The 10,910-nt window shown below is 37.3% G+C and overlaps 1 protein-coding gene across 1 annotated transcript in view; it reads right to left on the reverse strand.

Moving 5' to 3' along the window:
* Nucleotides 1–8,296, reverse strand: part of LOC122815649 (vomeronasal type-2 receptor 26-like) — a 74,710-nt gene extending 66,414 nt beyond the window's left edge. Inside the window, exon 1 of the mRNA XM_044088333.1 lies at nucleotides 7,688–8,296. Within this exon, the coding sequence (XP_043944268.1) occupies nucleotides 7,688–8,296 (609 nt within the window). The remainder of the gene's footprint in view (nucleotides 1–7,687) is intronic.
* Between the last annotated feature and the right edge of the window lie 2,614 nt (nucleotides 8,297–10,910).

A 10,910-nucleotide genomic window follows, 5' to 3' on the forward strand; every position in this document is an offset into this window, starting at 1 on the left:
CATACCACCCCATGATAGGCCTCTACTCCTCAGGTATAGTATGTGTGCTGTGTGGATGACATTTGGGATACTGGCATCTGACCTTACAGCAGGTGTCTAAATATGCCATGTGTATCATACTAACACTTACTGCATATGACAAAGTGGTGTATGTTGTGTACATGTGTATTGACTCTGCATATACAATGCCCACTACAGTGTACCACAATTGTTTGGGATGCTATGTGTAGTGCATGTGTTTGAGGCAGCTAATCATGTTACTGGGATGTGCATAGTCCCACAGAAAACATGCAGAGCATGCATTATGTGTAGGTGTTTTACATGTGTATATGGCCTACAACTCACCTATGACATTCACATGTTATTTGCTATATTAAATGTAGAACACTCACCAGCATGGGTCTGCTGTCTTGCTGTCACACCAGAGGGACCTACAAGGATACGAGACAGTGTGTCAGTGTCAACAACTATGGCATTGTTGCTGTGAGTTTTCAATTTTACAGTAGTACAATGGGTGACAGTCACAGGTATACAGATTATGTTCCAAATTATCAGTATTGCACAACACCAGGCTCCACATCTTCTAAATACACAGTACACATCTGACATATGCATGTTCTAACAATCAAACTAACAGTAGTCTACAGATATGCCATGTTACCTGCATGCTCTGAGTCAAATTGCTGGGTGACTCCGGCCTCCATGATGACACATGTCTATTGTAGTGGTTGGCCAGTAGCCATCAAGCTGAGGAGCAGCTCTTCCACTCTGGTGAGGGGCAGATGTAATGCTGCACCACCACCTGTGGCAAGCTGTTGTCTGCGGACATCGGAGGCATGCTGCCGGACATGTCTAATTAAATCACTGCAGTGATGGCGTACCTGCTCATAAGTCCGGTTATGCATGCCTACGTCATTCACCCAACAGACAACATTTTGTCACAGTGCAGTGCGCTCATGCTGGTCCTGGCTGGTTCTGGAGAACAGCAGGGTGTGATGTTGTAGTAGGGTGGGTATTATTATTTCCTCCTCTTCAGGGGAATACGCAAGGTTGCGATGGTGAGACATGTCCCTGGAAGACAATAAAACAATAATTGTGAGCAAGTCATGTGGCACACAACATTCTAAAGTACAGATATCAATGAAATGCCATATATAGCAACCTATTGGCTGTCAGTAGATACACACTTTTAATACCACATATCAGTGCTCAGCCCACAACTGCCTGACAGTACCTGGCATGTTCTATATATTAAACCATGTTCTGCACAGCAACAAAGTGAAACCAGTATGTAAGACTATACAACAGTACATGGTACACTATATGTGACACAATACACCACCTAGCCACAGGAGGTATATATCAAGCTAATGCATAAAGAAAGATGTCATCCATTGCAATGAATGTAAAGTACAGCTACAGTATTACCAGTATACCACAGTAGTCTTTGATGCCAAACCCCTGCCTAACATATGTGCACCGTTATTGATATAGGTGGCATACTGCTGTACTAGACTATACATGTTGCTAGATACACACGTATACCCTATAACACAGATATGATTGAGGGCATGGTACAGGCATAATTACACACACATCATACATACATACATACAACACACAAATGTATGCCAACCCAGATAAGCTTTACCTGTGTACCATACAGTACTGTGTGTCATTACTTACAAAACCTTATACCTGAGTTATGTGATCTGTGAGGACTACAGGGAACACACCAAACAGTGTTTCCAAGCAATGTGAACATACACCATACTGTACTGTTTAGGCCTACAACTTCAGGTAGTACTACCGTTCTTATGGGAGTTGGATTCACCAGCAGTACCACTCACTAAGCATACATGTATTGCTTTAGCCTACAATGGGACACCACAGTCGACAACAAGGGACTACGTCACACTGTATGCCATACTACTTTTTCTGCCTAGCAATAGCATACACATCTTTTGCTGGGATCACAGCTAAGACACAAACTACCATGACAGAAACAATTTCACACTAAGCTATCACACCTTTACAGACCTTGCACATATTCACCAATACATTCACCATCACACTCAGTCAACCTCACATAGCAATTATTGCACTAAGTACATGTGTGTGTGTGCATCGTGTCATGGGTAGATAATACGCTATTGGCCCTAGGGCCTACAGCAGCCTAGCCATATGCTACCCTGGCCTTTGACACACATGTAATTTAATTTCACTTGCCTCTGTCAACCAGAGCCACAGAGGTGATTCCCAGGATGTATTTCCTATCTCCCAAACAATCATCAGGAGTATTTATTACAACTGCTAATGAGGAGCTTTGTTTGCTATTGGTAGGTGGTTTGTTCCAGAGTATGGCATGTCTCTGAGTTAGGACTCTATCCCTCCAGCATGTGCTATTTAGTGAGCTGACAAGGTATAAGGCCCTAGAGCATGTACCTGGGAGGGATTGTAATATGTTTATGTGGAGGATGTCCAACAGCTATGGGTGTGACATAGCTCGGTATGTTAGGCAGAGTTCACCTCGGGGTAGGCAGTATGCAATATAGTGTGTAGCTGTGGTTTTGTGAGTCGGTCTGCATAGGGCATCTGTTTGTGGCTGGTATTATTCTTTGTGAGGTATGACTGTGGCCTTTCCAGTTGCTGTAGTTGGCATTGTACTCTCTAATGGGTTTTAAGTGTGATAAGTAGAGGGGAACACTGACCAATATTTCCCTAGATGACACATCTTTTGTGATAACATGTACCACGAAGACAGAGTACATGACAAGTATGGCACTGTAATTATCAAAGGGGAGGCTACTGTCCACCTCTGTCCCATGCTCCCTTATCACACCTTCGGTGTTAGGTAGACTATCACCTATGTGGTAGTTAATGGGTACAGTGTTCTGGCAAGAAGGGATGACACTGCAGTGTAAACACTGAGCTTCAGTCCATACCTTGCTCACCAGGCACCTGTCGCAGTAAATATGCCCTATGTCTCTCTCCCTCTATCTATATATATATATCTACATATATATATATATATATATATATATATATATATATATATATATATATATATATATACATATACACATACATACACACATGCATATAAACATCCATTGCATATAGATGTACATATAGGCACATATACAGTCCCCTATTCATGGTGGGAGTATCAATTATGCGACAGTTGTGAGATATACAGTTATGCAATAATACTGCACAGTGTTGTGCAGACTGCATTGAAGGTGTCCTCAGCCCATGTAGCTTTAGCAGGCCTCACTGGCTGCAACATAGTTTCATAGGTTCATAGGTTGGTACTAGGCTATCAGCCCTAGGACCTATACAAGCCTAGCCATAACAATTCCCTGGCTATTTCTTCCCACACTATTTATTTCCCTGGACCCCTGTCTAGCAGGGCAACTGACGTGATCCCCAGGATGAATTTCCTTTCTCCCATCCAATCGTCAAGGTTCCTTTTGAAGAGGACCAAAGAGGCACTCTGCTTGACATGTATGGGCAATCTATTCCAGAGTCTGGGGAGTCTCTGGGTCAGGAACATATCCCTCCAGCATGTATTGTTTATTGTGATGACAAGGTTTAGCTCCCTGCAGCGTGTGACTCTGAGGGATTGGGATTTCTTTAAGTGTAGCATGTCCAACAGCTCTGGGTTTGACATGGCCTTGTATGTTAAGCAAAGATCACCTCTGAGTAGATGATATGCGACAGAGTATAGCTGAAGTTTTTTAAGGAGGTCAGCGTAGGGCATCTGCTTTAGGCCTGTGATTCTTTTAGTGAGGTATTTCTGTGGCCTTTCCAGTTGTTGCAGATGTCTTGAGAGGTACATACCAAACGGGGCATTGTATTCTATAATGGGTCTAATGAGGGATGAGTACAGTGGGACAATGACCTCCTTTTTTCTGGATGAACACTGCAAAACTGACAGAGCATACCCACAGCTTTTAACTACCACATGTCATATACTAGCACTGCATGCTGTTTTCTTTGCCACATACTACAACCTACATAGAAATATGCATATAACAATCTTCAACAATGCATATAGATATATATATATATATATATATATATATATATATATATATATATATATATATATATATATATATATATACAACCTTCACAAACAGTTGCAGTATGTCCCTTGCCCTATGCACATGTACAGATACATAGAGATACATACTGCTGCCACATATGGATGATTCACCGTATGTACTCTTCATAAACATCTACTACATGCCAGCAAATACATATGTGTTACATACCTTTATTTTGTATTGCTCTGTTCCGTTTGTTTTTAAAGGAAATAATTTTTATTTATTTATTCATTTATTTATTTTTCTCTGTCTGTTGCTGTTGCTCTTTCTTTTTCTGTGTCTCTTTGTTAATGTCTCTTTGTCTGTCTGTTTCTGTGTCTCTGCCTCTGTCTCTGTCTCTGTCCCTCTCTCGCTCTCTCTCTCTCTTGCTGCAATGAGATTATTGCATGTGTGGACAGCAAGTACAGCCTGCTTTTCTAGGTATCTGCACATGTGCATGTGATGGCCTCTGCACCAATTGGTGCCCACCATTTACTAATAAAATGCTAGGTTACGTAGGCATAGCCCTTTCAGCTTTCCAAAGTGGGGCCCATGCTTGTTTGCTGTGGGCATCGTTGTGTCAGTCAGAAGGATTCTTATCTCTGAAGCATGTTGTTCTCAAACCTGAATGTTGCTGCTTCCAGTACACACATGTCAGTGTAGAATTTTACTCACCCCTCCAAATGCTTACACAAAATACATGGGAGTATGTACTTTCTTTTCTAATTAGACAATTAACTGCCATACAAAAGTAGTTATTGCAATGTATTCCTCTGACACATGAACTGTTTGTGAACTACTATACTGCAAATATTAATTACCTCACTTCTGAATAGTTTGTTGTTTATTTGTGTTGACATTAGCACAGGCTGCTCAAGACAACTGGACACATTTCAGTACTGAGTATGCCTACCTACATCCTTGGTAGAGCCAGAATACACAGGTATATTGTTCTTTTTGGTAGGGGTGCAGACGTACAGAGAGCATTATATATTATTATGTGATGTTTATCTTGCTGAACATACAGGGTTGCTGTACCTGTTAGTCTAACAAGGCAAGTAGTCTGTCTGTATAGCTCCCACTTGTGGACATATCCAGATGGTAGCCAGAGGTTAGCCTATTATTCCTTGTCTGTGGACCACACTGGTCTTTTCTGCACTGGAACAATGGCATTGTCACAGTTGGTTGCTGACAGTACATGGCTACATCCTTTGATATTTCTGTTTTGTACTCCTACATAAGGGAATGCTTGTGGGACTCATTCCAAAGCTATTTGCAGAGTGTGCATCAGCAGAAAAGCTGAAATGCCTGTGTGTTTCTGCCTCTGCCAGGCCTCTGATACATACACCAAAAATACAAGAAACAAAAATTAACTTCTTAAAAATGAAAGGAATCAATAAGAGCCGGCAAATCCAATGAAACTTGTTTTATTGTGAGCGCTTTCAGCAAGGTGCTTACCTCGCCTTCTTCAGACATACATACAGAATCAATTAAGCCATATTAAATAGATAAAGTAATTATGTAAATTAATTATGTAAATTAATTATCTCACATTAAGTTAGTGATTTAAAGGTACATTAAAACCAGCCAAAATGTAGTTTAAAACATAATAAAAGAACAATTATTAAATAGGTATTAGAAACCTTAAAACATGCAAAATTCAATTTTTCTACCAAAGTTGAAATTCTCACGAAGCATAAATAAATATTTTTTATATAAATATTTTTTATATATATTTTTTATATATAAGAACAACACACAACAAAAGCACACGAAAAAATGTATGTACTAAAAATGTCAAATAGTAATTGAACCAGCTTTTAAACGCTTTCAGCAACAATGATCCGACCATCTATACTAACATTAAAAACTTATGACTTAAACTTGATATTTTCTAAACACTACTACTCAATAAATAATTGCTGTATAGGTTGAACATTAGTAATGAAATTCAGAATTTGATCAAACGTTACCATATTTAACAATGCTGTAATATATATTATATTATAACATAAACTATCATCTTTTAAGGGCTAATAATTTCAAAATACATCTAATAGAGATATACTCATTTAATCCAGGATATATATGGGCTCTAGTCTTTATCTGCCACATCAATTCATTTATTTCTAAATATGTTTGCCAAGGTCCCCCTCTAATATCCTGCACTCTATGCTGTAGGATGGTGAACCTAAAACTATGTCCAGGGTGGTCTAAACAATGTTTGGCCAAAGCATTGTTAGTGTCTTTTTTCTGGATGGCATAACAATGCTCATATATATGTTGTTTACATTTTCTTTCAGTTTTACCTATATAGAAAACTTTACATTGAGAACATGAAGCCACATAGGTGACACTCTTCGTATCACAATTGTACCTGCCATTAATCTTATAATTTCTGTCATTAATGCATACATTATTGGTGGCGTTAATAAATTTACATTGGGAACAGAAACCACATTTAAACATACCCATAGGCCTATTAGTCTGTGGTTTCCTTTTAACTTCTAATATGGCCTTTAAATTACGCCCCCTCCTAAAAGTGATCTTGGGTTTTGCGCCCAAAGTTTTCAACAGTGTTTCATCACCTTTGATGATCTCCCAATTTTTATTGATAATATCTCTAATAAGGTGGTAATCAAGGGAGAACGTGCACAAAAAACTAGTATGATACGTGGCAGCGTGTTGTAAGTTATCTATTCTTCTCTGCTCTACTAAACTGTTGTTGTCGGAACAACCCTCTATGTTATTAACCCTTTCTTTTTTGTATAATAGGGGTACAAAATGACCTATACCCCTCTTAAAAGCCACTTCTTTCTGAATATTCCTAACCATATAGTATGGGTATCCTATACTCAGAATATGTTCATGAGATTCGTACATTCGGACTCAAAATCAATATTGTCAGAAATCATTCTAGCTGCCCTTACCATTTGGCCCTTAACAACAGCTTTCTTGTGATGGTAAGGGTGGTTGCTAGAAAAATGTAAGAATGCATTAGAGTAGGTGGGTTTTCTATATATTAAACTTTTGTATCTTCCATTGGTCTTGTCATTAATTAACAAGATATCCAAATAATTAATCGAACATTCTCTTGTCTCATAAGTAAATTCCAAGAACCTAGTAGTTTGGGAAATTTGTTCAATAAACTCTGGTATCAAAGTAGTGTCACCCTTCCAAATACAGAACATGTCATCCTGGTATCTAGTGTACCAGGAGACTTTGTCCCTAAATAAGGTATTGGTGAACAAAAAATTGTTTTCCCATTGTGTCATGACCACGTTTGCAAAGCTAGCGCCACAGGGGGACCCCATGGCAACTCCTGATCTTTGCAAATAAAATTGGTTCTCGAAGACCATAAAATTATTGGTCAAAATGATCTCAAGCAAGGTTTCGATCAAATAAATAATGTTGTCACTAGATTTTTTCCTTACTAAAAAGTCCCTAATCCACTCCAAACTGGTTTCTTGTGGAATTACAGTGTAAAGATCCTTGATGTCAATTGTTAAAAAGCAGGTGTCCTTAAGATAAACTAAATTATTAATGTTATTCAGTTAACTCCATGAATCCTTACATATATGTGGCTCACTTTCTACTAGGGGTTTGAGAACATGGTCTATGTATTTGGCACAGCCATATGTGACAGACCCACGACCATCAACAATGGGCCTGAAGGGAGGGTTATTGATGGTTTTGTGAATTTTTGGAGAACCAAATAAGGCTGGTGTTCTAGGTGCTAACATGGTTAGGTATTGATGCAGGTCTAAATCTATGTAACCTTCTAAGAATAAATCATTCCGCATAGATTTAATTTTTTTATGAGCTGAATTTACTTCGTTTGGAATAACTTGCATGTATACATCGGTATTAAGAAGTGTGTTCATACTTTTTACATAAACACAATGGTCCATGAACACCAGCCCTCCCCCCTTATCAGGTTTCATGACTCTTATATTACAGTCATTCAAAAGTTTTAAGAATTCTTGTTCAGACTGACTAATATTATGATGATTACCTTGTTGATTTCTCTTGTTATTAGTTGCCCAAAAGTCCATTTCGCATGTTCTCTCAAAGATATTGAGACTCGGGTGTAAGGGAGGATTGAACAAACTAGAGACTCTGATAGTGTTAGTCATACTAGAGTTTTTGTCAAAAAGCAGATCAAGGTTCAACTTTCTGACAAAAAGTTTTAAATCAATAACCATCTTGGCTCTGTCCATGTTCTTTCCCGAAACAAAAGTTAGTCCCTTGGACAAAAAGTTCACATTTCCTTGTTCTACTTCAAGTATGGTATAATTGAAAATCTTAAAATCACCCCTTGAACTCGTGTGGATACGTGGGACAGAGCCAAACTCAAAAAGTGGTACTATCTCCTCCTCTGCCTCCTTCTGTTCCTCATTTGCCCTTGGTTCCGATTGGGTTGGCGACTGTTCTGATATCCATTCTGATTCCTGCGAAAACTCTGTTGTTCATGTTCATCAATGGACTCCACCCCATTGTTGATGTTGTTGTTACTGTTAACATGTCCGTTTTGATTATTTCTACCATTATTGCTGTTATTATTATTAGCCCTATTATTGTTGTTCCTGCTATTATTGTTTATAAGTCTTTCACTTCGCCTTAACGGCTGTGAATCATCATTAATATCAGTGGGATTATCGAGTCCTGTACATTTTCACTGACATTATCACTGTTCCCATTATATGCTACTCCATTTGAAATGGGAACCAAAGTTGTTACTTGTGGAGGCTTGGGATAAGCTCTATTATCTGAATAATCATTTAAATCCCTTGTTAATTTCTTTTTTTTAGTTAGTAAAAGTTTGTCCATTGTTGCTTCTATACTGGAAAAAATCCTACAAAATTCATACTTATATCTTGAAAAATCTTTGTGTGCTTTAATGACTTGTTCAAGATTAGTTAAAACAATTTTCATATTTTGAATGTCATTATTATAGAAGTTAATAAGCGATTTAAGAAATTTGCATCCTTGGCGTTCGAAAAGTTCTATTAATTCCTTATGAAAAGTGGAATTGTTGACCAATCCCACAGGGTAACGCCATTGACGTAAACCTTTCGGTATCACCTTCTTTTTGATGCATTCTTCTAAATAAGCAACTTCAAGTTGCAACTTCCTGCACTTATATAATTTGTTATCAAAATCATTGCTCAACACAGACAATAATACTTCATCTTGTTGCTGTGTGTCAGAGGATGTATTAGTGTTTGAATTAAGTGCTCTATTGAAAAAGGCATTATTATTCAAGAAGGACGCCATGGACGGAATTAATTCCTCTTGATTTACTGTTCGATTGTCAGCATGATGAGCATTAACGTCAATATGCTCATTTGTATTATTAGTCACTACTGTATTAAAGTTAAAATTAGAATTATTACCAGTATTTGAGTGATTATTTTGGCTGTTGTTAACCTCCATGCACCCAGAATGGTGAAAGCGTTTGCCATTACGTTCACCAGATCGCAATTCAGTAGAACTATTGTCACTACTGTTTTGAATTTGGGAGTTATTGTTGCCATTGTTAGATCCAGTTCTTAAGACTTGAGCTCTGTGAGTAGCTTCCAAACCAGAAGCTTCAACCTTCTGAGTGAGAATTTCGACCCGCCCCAGCAACACTTGTATTAGAGCAGTCAAATTACCAATTTCGTTTTCTTTTTCCTTTTCGTTATTCCCACCAGAGATTCCTTCTTGGGAAAACAATTTAGGAGAAGCCAATCCAGTTCCACTCACCATCGAAAAACCAAAAACGTACACCAAAAATACAAGAAACAAAAAATAACTTCTTAAAAACGAAAGGAATTGATAAGAGCCGGCAAATCCAATGAAACTTGTTTTATTGTGAGTGCTTTCAGCAAGGTGCTTACCTTGCCTTCTTCAGACATACATACAGAATCAATTAAGCCATATTAAATAGATAAAGTAATTATGTAAATTAATTATGTAAAGTAATTATCTCACATTAAGTTAGTGATTTAAAGGTACATTAAAACCAGCCAAAATGCAGTTTAAAACATAATAAAAGAACAATTATTAAATAGGTATTAGAAACCTTAAAACACGCAAAATTCAATTTTTCTACCAAAGTTAAAATTCTCACAAAGCATAAATAAATATTTTTTATATAAATATTTTTTATATATATTTTTTATATATAAGAAAAACACACAACAAAAGCACACGAAAAAATGTATGTACTAAAAATGTCAAATAGTAATTGAACCAGCTTTTAAACACTTTCAGCAACAATGATCTGACCATCTATACTAACATTAAAAACTTATGACTTAACCTTGATATTTTCTAAACATTACTACTCAATAAATAATTGCTGTATAGGTTGAACATTAGTAATGAAATTCAGAATTTGATCAAACGTTACCATATTTAACAATGCTGTAATATATATTATAACATAAACTATCATCTTTTAAGGGCTAATAATTTAAAAATACATCTAATAGAGATATACTCATTTAATTCAGGATATATATGGGCTCTAGTCTTGATCTGCCACATCAATTCATTTATTTCTAAATATGTTTGCCAAGGTCCCCCTCTAATATCCTGCACTCTATGCTGTAGGATGGTGAATCTAAAACTATGTCCAGGGTGGTCTAAACAATGTTTGGCCAAAGCATTGTTAGTGTCTTTTTTCTGGATGGCATAACAATGCTCATATATACGTTGTTTACATTTTCTTTCAGTTTTACCTATATAGAAAACTTTACATTGAGAACATGAAGCCACATAGGTGACACTCTTCGTATCACAATTGTACCTGCCATTAATCTTATAATTTCT

The sequence above is a fragment of the Protopterus annectens genome, chromosome 1.part1 (genome assembly GCF_019279795.1).
Source record: "Protopterus annectens isolate FY-2018-M chromosome 1.part1, PAN1.0, whole genome shotgun sequence".
Lineage (NCBI taxonomy): Eukaryota > Metazoa > Chordata > Ceratodontiformes > Protopteridae > Protopterus > Protopterus annectens.